General features: G+C 42.7%; 3 protein-coding genes across 8 annotated transcripts in view; 1 reads left to right on the forward strand and 2 right to left on the reverse strand.

The window, feature by feature from the left end:
• The window catches only part of LOC128893537 (axotactin), a 21134-nt gene extending 20484 nt beyond the window's left edge, over positions 1-650 (reverse strand). For all 6 annotated transcript variants that reach the window (XM_054154601.1, XM_054154594.1, XM_054154584.1 and 3 more), the window contains exon 1: positions 398-650. The gene's annotated coding sequence lies outside the window, so the exon portion shown is untranslated. The remainder of the gene's footprint in view (positions 1-397) is intronic.
• LOC128893903 (uncharacterized) overlaps positions 1-20808 on the forward strand; it is a 380105-nt gene that overhangs the window by 54184 nt on the left and 305113 nt on the right. The gene's annotated exons all lie outside the window — the stretch shown is intronic.
• The window catches only part of LOC128894484 (protein slit), a 21168-nt gene continuing 4913 nt past the window's right edge, over positions 4554-20808 (reverse strand). Inside the window, exons 10-27 of the mRNA XM_054156247.1 lie at positions 18781-18931; positions 18162-18308; positions 16739-16810; positions 16590-16661; positions 15877-16040; positions 15336-15537; positions 15181-15252; positions 14944-15015; positions 14240-14311; positions 13997-14160; positions 13333-13552; positions 12141-12450; positions 11641-11854; positions 11059-11520; positions 10789-10989; positions 10533-10685; positions 10312-10451; positions 4554-10129 (exon numbers count right to left, since the gene is read on the reverse strand). Of these exons, the coding sequence (XP_054012222.1) occupies positions 10043-10129; positions 10312-10451; positions 10533-10685; positions 10789-10989; positions 11059-11520; positions 11641-11854; positions 12141-12450; positions 13333-13552; positions 13997-14160; positions 14240-14311; positions 14944-15015; positions 15181-15252; positions 15336-15537; positions 15877-16040; positions 16590-16661; positions 16739-16810; positions 18162-18308; positions 18781-18931 (2975 nt within the window). The 3' untranslated portion in view covers positions 4554-10042. The remainder of the gene's footprint in view (positions 10130-10311; positions 10452-10532; positions 10686-10788; positions 10990-11058; positions 11521-11640; positions 11855-12140; positions 12451-13332; positions 13553-13996; positions 14161-14239; positions 14312-14943; positions 15016-15180; positions 15253-15335; positions 15538-15876; positions 16041-16589; positions 16662-16738; positions 16811-18161; positions 18309-18780; positions 18932-20808) is intronic.

Here is a 20808-nt window from a genome sequence, read left to right on the forward strand (position 1 = left end):
CCATAAAACGTTAGGTTAATATGACTATAGAAGCTACTATGAAATTCTAGATTGATAAGACTATACTTCCTCGGGTTATTTCAACTATACTTAAACTATCCTTCAACTATACTTAAACTATACTTCAACTATACTTCAACTATACTTCAACTACACTTCAACTACACTTCTTCTTGTGATTAACCCAGACCTGACCCAATTCACTATAAAACAATACGTTATCATGACTATAGAAGCTACTATAAAATTGTATATTAACATAACTATACTTCCTCGGATTCATCAGTTAAACTACTCGTAAACTCTTCTTCGTATAATTAGATTATTTTCGAGATCTTCGGAGCAACCGTTACCGTGAATTTCACCTTCAATTCTTCCCAAGTAACAAATTACTTACACTTTCCAAACATAGCCATAAATCGTCACGAAGCGTCACCAATCGTCACCAAACACGTTGTATAAACAATCACAAAAAAATTCGTGAAAAACAAAAGGTTCACTCGCGGGGGACAAAGAAATTCTTGGTTTTAAACGTTCGAATATCGCGGTCGGCTTAAGAGGGCCTTTGTTTCGGTCAGTTTGTTGATGTTTGACGAAGTTTGAGAACCGACTCGGTCGCTCGACCTCTGGAAGCACCCGTCGCGACGAGATCGCGCTTACGACTGACACGTTAACTCGTTCTCCGCGGTCGTGCCACAGGCTTTTCCCCCACCCACGCAGCCAACCGCGTATCAATTGAGGGTACTATCACGAGGTCTAGTTCTGTAAAGGTGTCTCGGAAGTGTCCGGTTAACTCGCGAGTTCCTTTGCTGAAGCGACGACTAATTGGGGAGCAACAATTCGTCGACTATCCAAACACCCTATTGTTTCAATCCCCTCTTCTCCTTGGGATCCTCCAAATAAAACCGTAGACAAATAAGTAATGTATTAAAAAAAAAATAGGTATCTTGCTTTCTTACCGTTTAAAATGATACGAAATCAAAGTATGCTTTTGATTTCCGATTTCTAGAATTGGTGCTAGCCTGATGGCCACATGACCTTGAAATACCCACTCTCAAGGTCATTTGAAGGTCAGGTGGTTCTAAATGCACGCAAGCTACGTTACACTTGTATAAAGTGTAATTGATATAATAGGGAAGAGAATTCGAATACGTGTAAGTAAACATTGACGAAGAAACGTTTTTAATTCGTTTATAATGTTGTGAATCGAATAATAGGCAATAAATCTTCTCGTGGAAGGCGAAGGATCAATAACCCTTTCGTTGTGGACGAAACGCGACCTTCTAATTCTCGACTAATAACGCGTCGGATGCGCGCGGGCCCAATTTGCCTATTATCTCGTTGTCAGATTTATTTGTTACACTTCTGGTGACTCACAAGACGAGCCACGTGAGACTTCTTTTCGTTCAGTTTCGATTCTACGGATCATTCTCGTTATTACCTTCAATTATTGTAGAACTTAACGACGCTGAAATTTAGCATACCACCGTTTCTCGTTCGTTTAATTAAATATCGAATATTCATCTCCCGCCGTAACTGTCAAATCGAGGTTTCGATAAACGCGTTTAACAAACGCCTCGATTCGTTCCACTTACAAGTTACATTAGACGGGTCGTAATTCGTTGACGCGTTTAATTAAAAAATAACGCGGGATCGTTAACGACATCTCGTCGATTATTAAACCGCTAAAATTGTCGATTTAACACGTTCAGCAGCCGCTTAATAAATGACGCGTAATCATCACGCGATAATTGTTGCTAAAACGTTTGACCTACATGTTCCCTGGATTCCACTTAGCTTCGGGCCGCGAACTTTTTATTTGACGCGTCGTGTGGAAATTATTTAACAATTACGCGTAGATAAACCGACGACGTCGGCTATCGTACGACACTTTCCATCATTCTTGTTTCTCGATAGTAAACGCACGGCGGTTTCATTGGAATTCTTTTTCTAATATAACGGCGGGTGATTCCGAAGAAAAACGGGAGATAAATGGAGAAAGCGTACGAAGAAAAATTCGCTGTGACAGGCGACGACAGACGATTTTTCAGGAATTTGTTTCGAAGATGTAATCGTTGACGTTACCGAGCGTAAATTTCAATTTTTGTCATGCGCCATTAAACCAAGTATCGCGATTTGTCTGACATATTACGTCTCGTACTACTGTATCCATAATAACCGCCAGTTGAGAAGATTGCAGCGCGATAAGAACAAGTTCTCACTATTCGCAGGAAATTGCTGCAGTCAACGTAATCACGGTAGTCAGTTATTTAATATACTCGAAACAACAAACTGGTATCCACAAAGGAAAACGACTGGACGAATTATCGATGATACTTCATATAATTAATTACCTGTGCCCCGCGGTTTCACCCGCGTGGAATACTATTCTTATACTATAATAACTCCACCTCGACGCTACCTTTTGAGTCCAAATCTTGCCAAAGACTTTCTTTTTATTTAAATATTATGAGGCGTGAATTTGAACCGAATCCATAAATAAGAATTTTAGAAAAAAAAAGCGGCACCAGCGTCACCTAGACGGTTTTAACACAAAAACAAACAATCCGGGGCACCACACGAACATATGTCGCGAATACAAGATGGAGCAAAGTTTTTATACAGTGGGTGTAGAATGTATTCGTACACCGATCAATTTCCCAAAAAAATTTTGTGTGAAATTGTAGTTTCTTAACTTCTTCTTTTTATAATCAATGATATTTTACATATTCTCAGAAGTCTCTAAAATAGATATAGTCCAACAACATTTACTAGTTGATATAATTTGTGAAATTAACAAAAAAATGCGAAAAGTGGGTAAAAGTATAGAAGCAATAAGTATTTGTACGATTCTTATGACGAATCATTTACAGTAGAGTTTGTAACGTAAACACATTAGTTTATTGCTCCGTACGAATCAGAAAACATCAAATTTCCAGGAAAGTATTTTTAAAAAATCCCACTTCGAATAACTAATAATTTAGGTAATTTAACGCTTGGAAGAGTTACAATAATTATAAAATCAAAAGGAAATCTCACGAAGGAAGTATTATATACTTGTGCATCAATGTAAATTTCTTTTTTCTTTAATCAAGTTATAAAAATTAAACAGTTGTGCAAAATACTTGTTGCTTCAATATTTCTATCGATTAATTGCTTTTTGCTTGTTAATTTCGCAACTCACATAAATACCTATTTTTTTGTAATCTATCTATTCTAGAGATTTCCGAGAGTATGTAGAATGTCATTGTTTATAAAAAATAAGTTAATAAATTACAATTTTACATAGTTTTTTTAGAAATTGATCAGTGTACGAATACTTTCTACAGCCACTGTATATTAAGATTACTTCCTAGAATTGTTCAATATGTGCGTTAAACGAATACACCACAAGCTTGTTAAACATTACGTACATTTATTTCATGGCGTCCATACTCCGAGAATTTGTTACATTATATAAACATAGATATTTCGTTTTATGCTAGTACCTAGTTCGATATACCTACATGTGTATAGCTATAATACTTCTAAGCATGCAGTATTCCGTCTTCTCTTTTCTTTTTTTTTTGTATTTTTTTATTTATCGGTAAAACGTGTCGCGCGTTAAACACACTTATACTCCGATTTCGTCACGCAATCACACCGAGTTCCTCATTCATACACGGTTCTTACACGTAGAAATTCTCGTCGAGATCGTCGATTCTTCGGGTGTCGTTCTGACAAATTCACCGATACTCCCTTAACAGAATTCGTTTATCACAGAATCTCGCGCAGAATTCATCAAAGTCGAAGGGCGTGCGAAATAATCGACAACAAGCGTGAACGTTGATCAATATTTGCGTAAGAGTCGAAAAGAATGTTCGTTACGGTGCGATTTACAGACCAACGGGTGAAAAGGAACTGTTGGTTGGTGTCTCTTCTTAGAATTCTACACGTAAAATATAGCAATCTTTCCAGGTTCCGAGCAAAAAGCAGCGTGGTCGTAGAAAACATTTGTTTCACTGTGTATTTGCGTCCGATCAGAGATGGGCATTGCCTTGGATGGCAAAAGTGTATTTAACACATTCACGCTGGCGCTGCTATTTGTGTTTCTTGCCGTGCGGCGGCGCGGTGATACACCCCGTCTGATAGACACACGTGCGCGACCCACCGGTGGTACAAGCCGGCGAAGCCCGATAAGAAAGCCAAGCGCGACCCACCGGTGGTACACGCTGGGGCGAACGTGTTAAAATGAAGATATCTTTATTCGATGAATAACGGTTTTCCTTCAACTTCGTATAAGGCTTTCATCCATATCTTGGCTTTCGTGTGCCTCCGAAGACTTCGAAGAAGGTCCTCTTTATTCGAAGTTGAAAATAAACGGTCCCTCGAATAAAAAGGTATATATATATATATTTGTCGAATAAATTTACATCGAGTTACGTTCTTTTGTTCGCAAAGATTTCGCTCGTCTCTGCTCCCGATGGTTAGTTCTGACGTGTCCAGTTATCGGTATTCCATCTTGGTCTCGTCTCTCGGGAATTAAAGGTAGTAAAATAACCACGACGATAATATCGAGAAGGAACAATAATAATTATATTTATTACGCAGTTTACAGTTATTTAGGTAGGTTGAGTCGATGAAACAAATGCTTTTGCTTTTCCCAAAAAACGAGAGGGGTCCTGGCAACCGGAAGTTGGGACACCCCCCACCCCCTACGAGGAATTACATTTCGGCTGGTTCCGAGAACGAGAGCATTTGCTATACTTTAAGCGTAAAGACTCGTAAAACTGGTATACTTCAGTCGCATGCGCTATAGTCCACCGATCCGTGAAATATATTAAGGTTTCTCGTAAAGTAAATGTACAAATATAACTCGTAGGAATTTCGAGCAATCACAAGTCTCGAACGCTCATCGCCATCGTTTAACCGAATCCCTCGTCTCCTTCCCTCATTATTGTCCAGTATAGACGTTAAGCTTCGTAGAAAACCCTATATCTGTCTCTGTCCCCCCCCCCTCCCACCCCTCCCATCTTCTCTCCTTTCCTCTGTTAAACGTCCAGCGCGACGTTACTCTCGTTACAAGGAGAATTACTCGCACGTATGTTTGGTCGAATGCGGAATTCATTAATGACTACGGCCCTCGCAACTTCCTTCGTATAACTGGCAGCGTCGATACAGGTCTCGGATGTCTCAACCTGGTCTCTGTGTCCTTGCTTTTAACAGAATCGACACACTTCCAGAACTTTGCTAACAATTTCTTCCTTACAGAGTGTACGCAAACAGAATTTTAACCTGATTCGATCAAAAATTGAGCAAAGAAGTCCATAGACCTTGTTTAGAATCTTTGTTTAGAGTTGAGATTAGCTAGGGTGGTCCTTTCATGTTATAATACCTTCATTCATATACGTGTTTGAAGACTTCGAAGAAGTTATGCTTTAAAGTACACATAGTGAAGGAAGTTAAACATCAGACAGGAGTGTCTAATTAACTATATGAACTGGATTTATCCTTAGAACTCTTTCAAGTTGTATGGCATACTGTAGAATTTAGTCTAAAATGGAGTTTGGTCCTATACAGTTTTCAATTTATCATAAAACATGATCAACCATGGGATATTTTCTACCGTGAACTTAGCACAAAATGAAATTTGAATACTCGTCTTGATCCACAGTGGAATATTCCAATTTTATCATTCCTAAAAGAACCAATTAAAATATTCTTCTATTAAGTAAGTTTGGACATACACCAATTGATTATTGCTCGAATGGTAACATGGTACATTAAACCTGCCAAACTCAGATGGCGCCAACGATCGATACCATGAGTCGGTGAAGAAGATCTCTAAGATATCTGTAGAGTTCAGTTAGCGTTCAGCAGAACTTGTAAGAAAGTTTTGAAAACGTCCGATGGTGTCTTATAATGCATTTCTCAATTTGATTTACAGATATTCAGCTCGATACATTGCTTACCAATCGCATCGTGTTCGGATTTCGATGAATTTGAATCGTGTAAAAGTCACGAAATTTTGTTAATGGAATTCACGGTAAATTCACTAGGTATTTGATCGGTAAGCAACGTGTTAACAACAACAACAATCTCCATCAATCGGTAGCTGTGAAACCAAACTCGAACGCATTCAAATCTAATTCGCGAAGAAACTAATTTTCAAACGCAACGCTGTAGGCAACTTACGTCACTATTAATACTATGAAACCGTAAAATACGTCGCTATGGTACATCTATTATTTCACTACGGCGTATAAGGAGAAAATCAGTAATAATAAGTGACACATTCGACGGGTGCTACTAATATATGCTGCGTTATCGCTTCTGCCATCCATTTCTGTTCGATACTTTGTCTTAAAAAACGAATACACAAGTAGATAAAGTAATTTTATCGTAAAGAATTCTATAAAACAACAACAAAAAAAAAAAAAGAGAAATACGAACGTTGGCATAAAATCCTGCATCGAAAATACTAGTTACGAGCATGATAACGTAAAATAAAGATACTCGTTTCTCGTGCGTTCGATATACGAATGGTTATACTACTTAACATAATCTAAAAATACGTTAAGAAAAATTTACCGATCCCCATATGCTGAACACTGTGCACATGGTGAGTATTTTGGTGACCGACGTGACCCTTTGCACTCCACAGAAATATCTTCATATTGTTAGCACGTTTTATGCGACTGTCGCTGTCTGAATGTTACAACAATTTTTCAATTTTACTGTATGGAACCAATATGGCGCCAAAAGCAACGGAAGAAGTTCAAACTGTGAGGGTATCTACTCTGGCGCCCTCGTCGCCCCAAAGAATGACAAAAGTATACAAGATTTGGGACCACGTACCGATATGTATCGGAGCAATTTTGTAAGAATGACACGTAAGACTGGCAATAAGGGTGCAACAGCCTAAATGTACTGGGTTGACCCACCATGATAAAACAGAAAACTGAAACTAAAACTGACCACGCATCGTCTTTTACAGCTACAGTATTTTTTTATGGTTCTTCTCGATGCGCATGCGCGAGTAGAAGCAAGGCTGGTTTCGTTACATAGCGTCGCTTCGTCTTCGTCGCCATCGCCATGCCGTTTTTGGTAAGTGAAAATGTTACAGAGGGATAAAAAATGGTTAAAATTGATCAACATTGAAGATTATCTTCACGGAAGAGGAGTGCAAAGGACTCGATCGTGCTCTACGAGTTCGTTTTTTCTGTAACCCTTTCCACAGTCCACAGTCCACAGTTCACAGTCATTATTTTTTTGAATAATATGGCGCTTCGCAAAAATGGCTTGCCAAACAAGATAGTGTGTGTTTGTGACAAATGGTAAGTAGCAGGATAGTGGACCGCAGCACAGCAAAAGGGTTAAAAGTGTCGACTTTATGTGGAAGTGCATCAAGAATAATCGATAATGATCAAGTCTACCAAAAGTTTTGTGTTCTGGTAGTCCGTGATGAATAAATACGACTTAAATACTGGCAGTGGAAGATGCAATGCAGTTATCCGCAGAGTAGGTACACATTAATTAGGTACGCGAAACATTAAGAGGGACTTAAGTAGTTCGAACGAATCATGCCACCCTGATGAAAACAATCGCAAACTTATCGTCGACGTCTTGATTTATAAATAATGTGCTCATACAAAAATAATTACGCGATCCTCTGCCCCTGGGGCATGAACTGACTGCCCCCGAGTTACATTAGTTACATTCGTTTCGCCATAGACTTACAATTTCTTTTCTCTACTTGCGGTCGCTTATAATTTCTCGACCTGGCGCTTTCATAGACTCTTTTAAGTGCAATTTGCACTGTAAACCTCGAAGCAACGCTTTAGGCCGTGGAATGAAGAATTCGAGGTTCTGAGAGCCTGTTAGTCTTTTTTTGGAGACCTTAGTTAGCATGCTCTAGTCATTCTTCGCCTTCTTCAAGCATCCAGTTGCACACGTTGATTTTACACAGAAAGCTCTTCAAGTCCTATGTTCACTTTGTAATACACTTATGCACAGCGATAGTGATTGAAGTACTGACAGTAATGGCACATAATTTTCAGCATAGATGCTTAATAATTTAGAAGATAGTTTTCTATAATATTAACCATATATGATTGAAACTATGTATTATCAGCTTTGATGTTCCAAATACTATGGTTGTGCACTAGCAGATTAAAGTGTAGTCATCACACTTGAGAACCACATCTCATGAGACAAGAGAGTTATGTTGATGCTCTGTTAACTAAAGTTACTCTTTTGACGGAGAAGTCTTTTGCTCAGTTTTGTTTTTAAATTGAGTGTTATGAAGATTGAACGATTGCCAGTGTTGCAACGAAACACGTGAAAAGGACAAGAAATACTGTATGTCTTTTAAATATACACTCTCCTCCACTGTATTAAATTATTTCACTAATTATCAAGAGGTTAAATATTTACGACAAAGGAACGTTTCTTAAACGATAGGATGATTAAGATAGACAGTAACAAAGTAAACGTAATCGACAAAGGATACAAAATGAAATAGAAATCGTCTTAGGGGTTCAAATTTTTGTTCAAAGTGTCGTTTAAAAATCTCTCCCTTAAGACACTCATCACTTTTTACCGGTGTGAACGCAACTGCATGTTCAATAACGTGTTTATACAAACGTTTACTCAGAGGACAATAGACCTAACAGCCCATCAAGTACCACGATTAACTGGAAATGTTTTGGAGAAACATGAAGCTCCCTATACATCTTTAATACTTATGCGATATCGTTTAATTTTTTACTTTTCTTTTTTCGTCTTTACTTGCGTTTGCATTTAAGTTACAATTATAAATTGTCAGGCATTTAAATGTTGCGAGCATGCAACAGATTTGGAAAATAGTTGCACGAAGCTTGGCTTACTAGCGAAGCATTTACTATACCCGATGTTTAATGCATTCTTAATGCAAAATTTCGATCTCTCAGACTAATTTTTTATTCAAACTGAAACTTACAACACTGAACATTCAAAGAGGGTGATATGACTTATTTAACGACTTTCTCTAAACCGGTCAAAATATTGTGAAAGCAACTACTCTTTCTACTTGTAGGAATGGACATCGCTCAATTAACAATCTCTGATTATAATCATAATTATTATTAAACTTGATTGATGTATAGAGAATATTGGACACGAATTTAGTCGAATATCTAAAAAATTAACGAGGAAAGTTTGGCTTTTGATGAACAGTCAGACTTGAATACAAACTTAAGGAGGCACAGGTAACGCCACTGTAGTGAATCCACAGTAGCGCCATCTACGATCTATACTTCGATGCCCTGGTCAGTCGAGTTTTATAAAAATTAGAGATTATCTATTGAGCAACGAGCCTTGCACCTTGCCAAGTTCGATTGGCAGAATGTGTAACGAGTCTAATGAAAACTCTGAGAGATCGCAATATTAAGCGTGAATTCTTTACATTCGATCATACTCCATCCACCACTGACATCATTCATTAGATCTATTTCACACTGAGCGAACGATGCTGCGTGGTTTCTGCGATCAGTGCGTTAAACTCTTACGTGCGAAACACGTGCGTATCTTGGGTCCATGGTCGCACGGTTTTTCCACTCTCCACTCTCGTCGTTAAACATACGATTAATAATACCTAGTATGCGTTAAACTGTTTCCAATATCGATAGTCCCGTGTCCACGTACGCACGATATATTTTCTTCTCTCCTCGTTCGAATATATATCACACTGAGCCGGCTGTGTGTGTGTGTATGTATGCGGGGGATGTGTATGAGAGTGTGTTCGTCTTGCGAGTGTGTGTCCATCTTCGTTTTCGGCCTGGCAGTTCGCGGCCCAACGTTTTCGTTTACGCGTTTCACGAGGATGCGTCGAGGTCCATGGGTGGAGAGGTTCGTCCCTCTGAATTAATTATAATCGACTCTCGGCACATCTCCCGTGTATGCACACGTAGAAAGTTCAACTTGGGACACTGCTTGGTTCCCGGGGGTTTCCTCCATTCGGTTTCGATACGCCTCGACGAATATCTATGGAACACCTGTGGCGCCCTCTGTCCCGCCATTCTGGCTAGTAGCATTTCCGGGTGCACGTGCACTTGCGCACTAGATCGACGTCCTTTGTGTACCTCATCCCGTCTGCGCAGATCAGTCGAACCTGCAACAAATTCGAGATCATAGGGAGACATTCGTGTTTGTTTGCTCGATTGAAAACAAGGAGCACGTTGGTTCATATAGATGTCTGATCATAGCGAGACCTATACTACTTAGAAATGTATTCACTGCATTTTTGGGGCCCAAAGCTAACGAATATTAATGTATACAGCAATTAGTCCGTACCTTGCGTCGTTTTGTCTTCCGTGGCAGGCAGCACGAGTTGCCACAGCTCCCCCAACACTTGGCAAGCTTCACTGGTCGTCTACTCCGACACCCATTCTCGCTATAGTACTCTCTGGTGTGCTCCTTGCGACACGTCGGTGCTGCAATAGAGATACGCGCGTGATACTTACGTTGTGGTCACTAGGGCACTTTTGAATAGGAAATATTGAAAGTGACTATACCTTTTTCGCAATACCGTCCTTGCCATCCGGTTTGACACCGGCACGTATACGGATACGGACTATCTGCAGACGAGGGCACGCATTGCGAGCCTTTTCTGCATCCGTGTCCCGCGCAGGGATCCGAATTTGTACCGGAGACCGTCATTAGGATGTCTGCAAGTGGATTAACATTTCACCCTTGCTGAAAGTTGTTCTAGCATCGAATGTCTTCCTGTTGCACTCGAAAGAGGAGCACAATAGGTTCCTAGGTACTCACCGGAATGTTCGTGAGCCATGTTCTCTTGTTGCATGGGTTCCTCGTTGCTGCCACTGTTCATCATTCCCTCTGGTTCGATAACGTCTCGCGCTTCGTCAGCCTCCTCGTCGTTAGACATGCATCCAGGAGTCACACGGTGCATTTTCGCAGCGTTGCTGAAGTCTACTAACTTGTGATTGATCCACATCTCGGAGATGCAGCCTGGAGAGGCAATAATCATTGTAATCTCGGAGTATGGAAGCTCTATCGAGTCGTTGGATGGAAATTTACCTTGGAAGCTCGTAATGTTTCTCAAGTGGAACTCCGTGAATGCTACGTTGGCGATTTCTGGCATGACGCCGCCGACGTACATCGGCGCGACGAGCTTCAGGTACTCCTTGGGACCCTCGTTGATAATGCTCCTAGCAGTACCGCGGTCGACCCTCATCGTGAAGTTCTTCTTGATCGCCAGAAGTTCCGCCACGTGGGACTTGCCGTCGGCTACCATTTCGTAACTATACATCGTCGAGGTTGGGTAGTTGCCTACGTCGTACGAGACCCTAACGCGGCCATTGAACAGTTCCACAGCGATGTGGTCGCCGTTCTGGCCGTCGTAGAGGAGAACCCCGTTCTCCTGCGTGGTCGTGAAGACGATGGTCACGTTCGCTTCGGGCTTCGTGCGCAGTGGCTCCAGCTCGACCAGCGAGCTGTTGTCCACGAAGCTCAAACTCGTCAGGTACTCGCATCGTTTTCCTTGAAAGAAAGTATTTAGTCAATGTTAGATTGATCATATGAATTTGATCGTGTAGCCGCCAGCAGAGACATGACTGTACTAAATTTATTTTTACATGAGTAATAAGCGCGATTACTGACCGGTGTAGCCGGGGTGGCACTGGCAGAGGTAGTCCGCGGCGGAAGCGGGAGCTGGTTGGAAGCATGCACCATGCTGACAGTCATGGTGGGCGCATGGACTAGTTTGCGGGTAGAGCATGGCTGTCGAGGGTGCTGCCTCGCAGTACCTTCCTGTGTATTCCGCCGCGCACTTACAAACGTAATTATTTATGCCGTCGATGCAAGTAGCACCGTTCTGAAACATAATAAGGTGTGTGTGAAAGTTTACGGGAAGTGATGTGTCGTACTGTGCAAGAAGGGAAAGCCCTCGTATGTGAAAGGATATCGTGAAAGGTTTTAGTGAGTGAATCTTGCACCGCCATTTAGGCGGAGCGGGGAAATTTTCGATCTTTCCCAGAAAGGTCGGAGATGATGTCTTTCGTAGATTTCCCCTCATGAGAAAAAGGAACAGATAGGTTTGAGTGGTCAGGTGATCGTGCTTCGATTGTGAAGTGAAGACTACAAGAGGATCTAAGAATTACCTGGCACATATGATCAACGCAGTCATCCAAGTTGGTGGAACAATTAAAGCCGGTGAAGCCGATTGGGCATTCGCAGCTATAGTGGGTCCCGTGGTCGACGCATCTGCCCCCGTTCTCGCAGGGGTCGTGCCCTTTTGTGCAAAAGGGTATCTTCTCCTCGCAGTACTCGCCCATGAATCCTGGGGCGCAGTCGCATCTGTAGGCCTGTACGAGGTCGACGCAGGTGGCGTTATTTGCGCACTTGTTGTCCTCGCAGTCGTCGACGTTGTTCTCGCATCGAAGTCCCTTGTACCCGGGGGCGCAGTCGCAACTGTCACACACCGACTGATCGTCAATCGAGACATTGACCATGACCTTCGATCGCGGTGTATCCGCCAATCGATATCGCCGGACGCAACAAACGTAACCACGAGCGTGTCTTTGTAGCCCACGAAGAAGGATTCTTCAGTGATTTTATGGTAATTCGCTTGGACTGACTGCCATTTAATTATTTTTAGAAGAAGAAAAATGGCCGATTAAGAACTGCCACGTCGTTAGGTTGTTGCGTCTGACTGCTACTCTTCGGGGCTCACGTGCAGGGGTCCCGTTTAGTTTATTTACATAAGAGAGCACGGTTTTTCTACGTGCAATTTAGTGCTACTGAAACTACGATCTATAGTCTACGATCACTTTACTTTTACTCAGATCAGACATTGGGAATGCAAAGTTCAATTTTCGTCAAGATCGATGCAGTGTGCTACGATAGATACGCAAAACTACTAGTCATGGATGTTTAGCTGTAATCAGTACATTAAGATTTTACGTGCACGGCTACTCAGTTGTTCAAAGCTACTGACTGCGATCGTGTCTTTCGTGTATGGAAAATTCAGTCATTCGATCTACACTGAATGCACAGGATCAAACTCGTCACTTTGAATCTGCGACAGGATTCTCATTCAAGTGGAAATCCGCAGTTACTCTATGGAAAAGATTCTAGAGCAGGCCAATGCCTAATGCCCATAGATGGAAGGTTCCCAGATGAGCCAAATATATTTGACTGTCAATCGGGAGGCAGGTAAGTCGAAAGACTTTGAACCTGACGAGAACACGTCGCAGACATCACTACTACGGGCACCACTGAACGAGCAAATAGAGGTCAGACCCGAACGAGCTGGCCAAAGTCTACGTGGCAGCTGGCTGGGACGTTCGGTACCTGAATCTTCCTTCCTCCAGTACTTTGCAAGTTCCGGTGTTCCTGCAAGGATTTCCATAGCACGCGTCAATTTTATCTCCACAACGTTCCCCATGATATCCTGGCGCGCACTTGCAACGGAACTGCCGGTCCGGGAGGGTCTCGCAAAATCCTCCGTTCTGGCATGGCGAGGTGTAGCACAGGTCGCACTTGGCCAGGACTTCGGCTGGCTGTTGGCTGGCTGCGCGGAAGAAAGGTCTACGATTAATGAGCAATTTTAGTACTCTATTGTGACGACGGGCCAAAAAACCATGAACTAAACAGACTGCGTCACGGGCCAGTGAGAAAATCAAAAACATCTGCACGTGCGGAGCATAAGGACGATCGCTGGGCAACGGTGGCCAGCTGACTTACGAATGTGGACTCAATGGTAAGCTTTATTCTAAAATAACAACCGACGTAGTGGCGAGATTATAAAGAAAAAAAAAAAAAAAAAGAAAAACGAGAAAATACTGGCTCAAGAGCCTGAAAGTGAAAGGTATTCGAGGTAGTCAGGACATCCTGCGGAATGCATCAGCGAATGGGACCGCGATGAAAAATGTAATTCAGTCGCTGTTGTGTCAGCTTGATTGCCGCAACTGACCACGTTGGCCGCGATCGCGGTATCTGTCATGGAGATACATACTTTTGCATTGGAACGCGGTCGCTGGTGTCGTCAGAAGGAGTTTGTCCCTCATTGTCGGCGGCTCCATGCATCTTGCTATGCCTGCCTCCACGTAGTCCTTCTTCACCCACTCGGCCAACCATCGCATGGTGCAGTCGCAGTAAAGCGGGTTGGACCCCAGAGCGCTATAAACACACCGATTGGTGAATTATCGACGCCGAGGAATGCGGTGGCATTCGCTTCAGGAACGTGAGAGATACTCACAGGTGGGTGATAGATTTGAGATCCTCGAACGCCCCCTCGGGAATCACGGATATGTCGTTGCCGTGGAGAGACCTGGTACAAATCGGAATTTTATGTGATAGCGGGCAATTGTCGACGATATTTGGGTATATTGGCTGCGAAGTGTTAATAGTGTTAAATGTGTCAACGTAGCCAAGCATTGAATAAATTCATTTCGAATTATTCAATTAGACTTGCTGCATCGCCGACGGTAGGTGGAATTTAATTATCTCGTTATTATAATTTGTTATTATTATTGATAATCGCTTCACAAATTGGCTCCGTAAATAAAATTACGTTAAACGTTAAACAAATAAGCGTTAATAATATATGACGAATCATGGCGATAAAAGAGGACGTTTTTGCTCGTTAATTCGGCACATATTGTTTCCGTGACATCGCAAATTCCGTTTATACCGTCATCGATGCTTAATGCGTTCCCAATTATCAATTGTTCTTTCGTTCCATTTACGAAGAACCAAAGCGCGTTGAAAGCTATCGGTGTTTCATTCGGACACGGAAGTTTTGGAAGAAAAATGGTCCTGTTTGTCCGAACCTTTCGCCGCGTTATTTCGAGTAATTCTTCGGCCACAATTTATGGAGAACATTGGGAATACCGAATGCGAAACAAGGATGCAAATCAATGTACTGTTTGAGAAGAAAAGTAATGGAAAATCGAAACTCACATTATTCTCAACGATTTCAAGCCAGCGAGGGCGTTGCGCTGGACACACTGGAGCTTGTTGTAACTGATAATACTGAAAAACAAATAACGAACAGTGAAAAATTTGAATCGTAGGAAATAATGGCAGAGTCTGAACTACGAAGGATATAGCGTTAGTTTCAAGGCAAACTCAAATCAGATTCAAATCAATTCAGATAGAATGCCTGTCTCTATCGTGAAAACCGGAGAGTCAACTTACAGGTGCGACAATTTGGTGAGGTTCTTGAAGGTGTCGTTCGACAGCATTCCGATCTGATTGTTGCTCAGGTCCCTGAAAGCAGAGGGAACGAGGATTTGTTGTATTTTTTTTTGCGAACCTCCTCGGGAACGAAATTGCACGTATATTTTATTTACAGTCTAGTGAGAATCCTCAGGTGGTTCAGCCTCTCTGGCTGGATCGTCTTGATGTCGTTCACGTCCAAATACAGCTCGGTGGTTTCCGGTGGAATCCCACGTGGAATCTCTGTAAGCTGAGACTTCGAACACCTCACCACTGACCCGGCGCACTTACATTGGGGTGGACAGTAATCGTCTCCTAGGCAACCCACGCTGTCGTCTGCGATTCGTAAAGTAGACGGTGGATCGTTAATCTCGGAATCAATTCCAAAAGAAAATACGCCGTATTGTATTTTCAGTATCATCGTTGGCAAGATTCCTTTCTAATTAACGAATTGTAGTTTATTTTCATAGATTCTATCTTCATTGAAAAATATCTCTCTTCAGTTCGGTAACCCCGCTTTTAAGTGAACTTAAAACTTAAAGGAACATGTGGTAGTATCCTCGACGAGGTTAGGTCAACGTAGCGTATTGTATTTTCAGTGATGGCGATCTTAATGTACTCGAGCGATTAAGAGTGATTTGTGTTTTGTTTCTGAACGGAATAAAAGTATCATACTGTTGCATTTAAACTCGTGATGAGGGATATCCTTGATGACGGCGTCCTTCAATCGCGGCGGATCGTGGCAGTGGCCGACCACGTCAGACATGTCGCGTTTCCTCAGCCATCCAACGAACCACGCGAGATGACAATTACAGGACAAAGGATTGCCTTGCATGTTGCTGGAAATGCGAGGCAATTTGTTAAACTGCCATTAATTATGCGCACGGAAGCATGAAATATTTTAGCAGCGGGTATTAGGGAAGTTGGGAGCGAATGCATTAAAACTAAAATGAATATTAACCAGTCACGATCCGCGCGGCCCTTGTATAACGTTACACTGATTAAATATGCAATTTGCGACTACTACTAACCTACTCTTCGAGCAACTTTTACGTATCGTAATCAAGAATAATTGCCAGCCTTTATGACACATTAATTTCATTGCAAGCAGTGGTGATTTACCACCTGAATGTGCAGGTGGCCAAAAGGTGTACCAAAAGCAGTTAATGGAAGAATCATAATTTAATCACGACTAAATAATACTAACTAAATAATTACGCAACTACCAATGCAGTTTACAATCATTCGAAGAGTCAAGGGCAGAAGGCAATCGACTCGTGAATTTGATAAAATGCAGAAACCATTGGAGCACTTCGCGAGAAGGACAGAGAATCATAATTACGTCCAGAGGCTAGTAAAGGAGGGATCGTTCCTTTAAGGACACTTACATGGTGCGTAAGTGCATCATTCCTTCGAACGCGCCCTGCATGACGCAGGTAATGGCGTTCCCGTGAAGGTTCCTGCGAAAATGAAGTACGAAAGGTGTAAGTCGACGGTGATACAGTTTTATGAAGGCGCCATAAAAGTTTCTACTCACAGAGTCTTAAGATTCGTCAAGCCGGTGAACATCTTGTTGTGCACTTCCCTCAGCCTGTTCTCCGACAAGAGTCTGCGAAGCGAAGAGTCGTTATTTTCACGAGACAAGGACGCTCCCCCCCCCCCCCCTCTACCCCAGCCCTCCCGGTGTAAAGTTTCGAAATTATTTGAAGAAAAAAAAAAAGGAAAATTGCCACGCTTCGAAGGTGGTTCGTTCACGCGTCGATGGGAATCGCGCATCGCACGCGTCGGTGCGTCGTTAAATCGACGGAAAAATGGTCGAGGGAATTATTGTTATTTAAGGCAGATCGTTCGATAAATCGTGTCTCGGAACGAAACGTGATATCGCGCGATTCGGGGCAGTGGGGTGTCGATTGCGTTGAAAGTGTCGAAGAGTGAAATTATTTTTAATCGAAGCTATAGGAGGTTACAGTGGCGAATACCTTTTAGTATTAGTCTTATAGTTCGTAAAATTACGGTAACGTTAATATTTGCATCGATATGGGAAAATCGTGGGCATCCCGAACTTCTCGCGTTAAATTCTGTTTCCGCCGGAAATTGTACTTGAATTTCTTTTTTTCACGGTGATACGCGATATTTCAGATCGGTTTCCGCGCTCGTGTGCAGTAAAATACGCGCGAGCTACCGGCATCCTTCACCCCTCGGGCTATCTAATTAATCGACCCATTGTCCCGTTAATTGCCTTTGAAAATTAAATCCTATTCTGCTTCGTTAAAGCTCGTTTCAAAGTCCCGATCGAGTTAGGTACAAATAACGCAAGTAATCTCGACATTCCGAACACTCCCGCTATTATTCCGAACTTTCTCAACGGGAAACGTTTCGTTGAAAACGGTTAACAATATCTGAGCACGCGAAATTACCCCGTGCGAAAATTATTCTCCACTGAATCGATGAATTAAGAAGAGACTAGAACTGGACCGAATAATAATCTGACAAAGGTGTTCGAATAGCACAAAATACACTATAGATGTATTACAAAATATGTTTAATATAACATAGGATAATAATTAGTGTAATATCGGCGTAATGCGTAACAAAGGTAAATACATATTTACTATGCAAAGGGTGGGAAAAGCTATGGGAGGCTATTAACCTAACTTCAAATATGTGACGATGGATATCTCGTCCCTTTGTTTGCGGAGTGCTCGCCTCAAAAGCCCCTATTATCGCGAGGCTTTATCAAAATTTTACTTTATATTCTCATTATGCAACTAAATTTTCAGGTTTAAAGCGTATAGTCGAGATAAATTCATTAAAATTCAAACATTAAATAATTCTCGCGTAATATTCAAATCGATAGAAAGGACAGTGGAATCTAACGAGACTTCCCACCTTTATCAACGGGAATGACACCAAGAAACAGAAAAAAAAAAAAGACAGCGGGAGGTTGCAGAGACACTTACAGGTCGGTGAGCTTGTGCGCCCCCAGAAAGGCTGACGCCTCGACGCGTGAGATTTTGTTCTTCCTGAGGTCCAAATGCTGCAGCTCCGGCAGCTTCTCGAACAGGCCGTCCGCTTTGATCTTATCCAGCTCATTGTTGGCCAACAGCCTGGGCGCAAGGACAAAGAAAAGCCGGGGGACGTGAAAGTTAGAGTCCATCGTAAGCGTCCGATACGGCGAGCAATTAATCGCGCTACGGGGCGGCGATCCATTAAACGAGTTCGAATAATTTATTTCGAATAATAGGTTGGACGTTCGTCGCGCCTAACCGCCCCCGGGCCGGCTTTTAATGAGATAATTATCTTGTCGGCCGATTGAATTAATTTTCTCGCGCTAAGGAAATGAGAGCTCTGAACGCCATTCATTGTGATCGATTGTTCCCTTTTATTTTCCATTCCGACTCGGTAGGGTACGGTTCGAAGGTGAAACTACGCGCCATAGTTGGGAGATCAGGCCAGAGATAGATTGATGTATCGTAGTAGTCTATTAGTTTGTCTGTTACAGTCTATCGATTATCCCGCTTTATCGTCTCAATTAGTGTAGCAAGTTATTCTAATGAGTCGAGTGGGAAAGGTACTCACAATGTGGATGTGTAGATTGGCAGCTCCTTCGGTATCGAGGTTAGTTTCTTGTTGGAGCAGTCGACTGTTGCGCCGTTGCAAGTGCACGGAGCTGGACATTCTCCAGGCAGGATGCACTCGCCAGCCCTCTTCGTCAAGAGCTCTTCGTCGCCTACGAATAAACAGCCGGATATATTCTACTTCAAACAATTTCGTCTGATCCGGCTCTCCTTCTCAGGACCACAGAAACATGTCGTTCTCGGATGAATCGGTGATTAAAGCGCTTAAACCGAACAATTTGGCACGTTGCCTGTTCGGTGGAACGACGAGGATGGTCTCAGGTATTCCTGGACATCTTTCGATGACGATTTGATGATTAACGAATGGTTCGTGGATGAACAAATTTTTTAACAGAATTTTTGGGGTAATGTCCATGTAAAGTATGGTTTTAGTGAAAGCCGTTTTTCTCGTATTGTATAAAATACTGGGCGTATTTCGAGCGAATGTAGTTCGAGCGCAGTTATTACTCCTATTTTTATCTTTTTATTCAGAGAATTTTTAATAACACACATCGCAGTGGGATGTTACTCCGAATAAAAGCCAGAGTAGGTTAGAATTATTCCACACGGAGCTCGGCACAAGTCTACGTATACGCGACATATATAATAGAACTCATGAAATAATGAATCATTCCGAGGGTCACTTCAAAATGCACCTTTATAAAGAAAAAAACAGCACAAACGGGTATAGTATCGTGATAAAAAAAATGCTGGATTGTGTACGTGAAGGGTGTCCAAAAATGTTGGAGGTCCTTGAAAGGGTTGATTCGGGGGATGATTTGAAACAACTTTTTCCTTAGCGAAAATGTTGTCCGAGGCTTCATTATGGAGATATTAACAGAAAACCTCGACCAATCGGAACGCGAGTGCGCCAGTGGAGCGCCCGCAGTAGTGTAGGCTACACGCTAGACGACCGCAGTAGATTAGGCTACGTGCTAGACGGTTGCGGTTCGTAGGCTACGCTCCACCGGCATCCAAGGTGCTCGCAGCAAATGGAACGCCCTGTACAAAGAACACGGTCTGGCACCAGAAACAGCAAATACAATACAAATTCGTACGAGACCGCGGCACCGATACAAGCATCCGTTCCACGCGAGCTCGATTAAGAGAATCAAAGACCGTCCGAAAATAAATATCCACAGGATGCTTGACGAGCAGGCGTTGCGCTCGCAAGAATAACAACAGCAAAACTTTGCTGCCTTTCCTTCTCACGGTTGTATATTTCTTCTAATTGCGCTGGCCCACCGCGCGAAATATAATCGCATCCAGCTACCGTAGCAGCTGGCTCCGTGCACGCCACCAACTTCAGGATAGTAAATGACACCGGAAAATAAACACTTCGCAGGCACGTATGTGCCTCTGTAGCCGCACGTTATCGTTACCCCGCGGTTCCGCAAACGAAAATTTACGTTGGCCGCTCGCGTAAAACTTCGCGGCCAACTTTCCGCAACTTTCGCCGCGGCTTTGCCTGCGCGAGAGAAATTTACGAAAAATTCCTGGGTAAGATGCGATGACGGGGGATCTAGTCGGAATGGAGAGCGACGTTTCTTCGGCTGCACTTGGGACTCCTCGCGTTAGAGGAATTCGGGGCTTTCCTGGTCTCGGTTGGCACGCTTCCGGAGAGACTTTCGCGCTGACAGTAGCGCGGACAACTCGAGGGGCTTGTGCCTCCCTGTTTTTCGTTCGGTCGGAGCTGTCATTTTTTCTTAGGCCTGTAGCACCTGACGCGAGGCTCTCAGAATCGATTCTCGGACAGCTGCCAGCCGGATGACCCTCCTAAAAATCCATCGCGGTCGCGGTAGCGCGTTGATTAATCGAAGTCGAAGAGCGGCGAGCGTGATCACGCGCACCGGGTTACCATGTTAATGCCGCGACGATAAATTTTGATAATGAACAGTAGTAGCGGCGATATCATTAAATTAAGCATCGGCGCAACAACGCCGCTCTCTCTCTCTCTCTCTCTCTCTCTCTCTCTCTCTCTCTCTCTCTC

Source organism: Hylaeus anthracinus, unplaced genomic scaffold (assembly GCF_026225885.1).
Source record: "Hylaeus anthracinus isolate JK02 unplaced genomic scaffold, UHH_iyHylAnth1.0_haploid 0, whole genome shotgun sequence".
Taxonomy (NCBI): domain Eukaryota; kingdom Metazoa; phylum Arthropoda; class Insecta; order Hymenoptera; family Colletidae; genus Hylaeus; species Hylaeus anthracinus.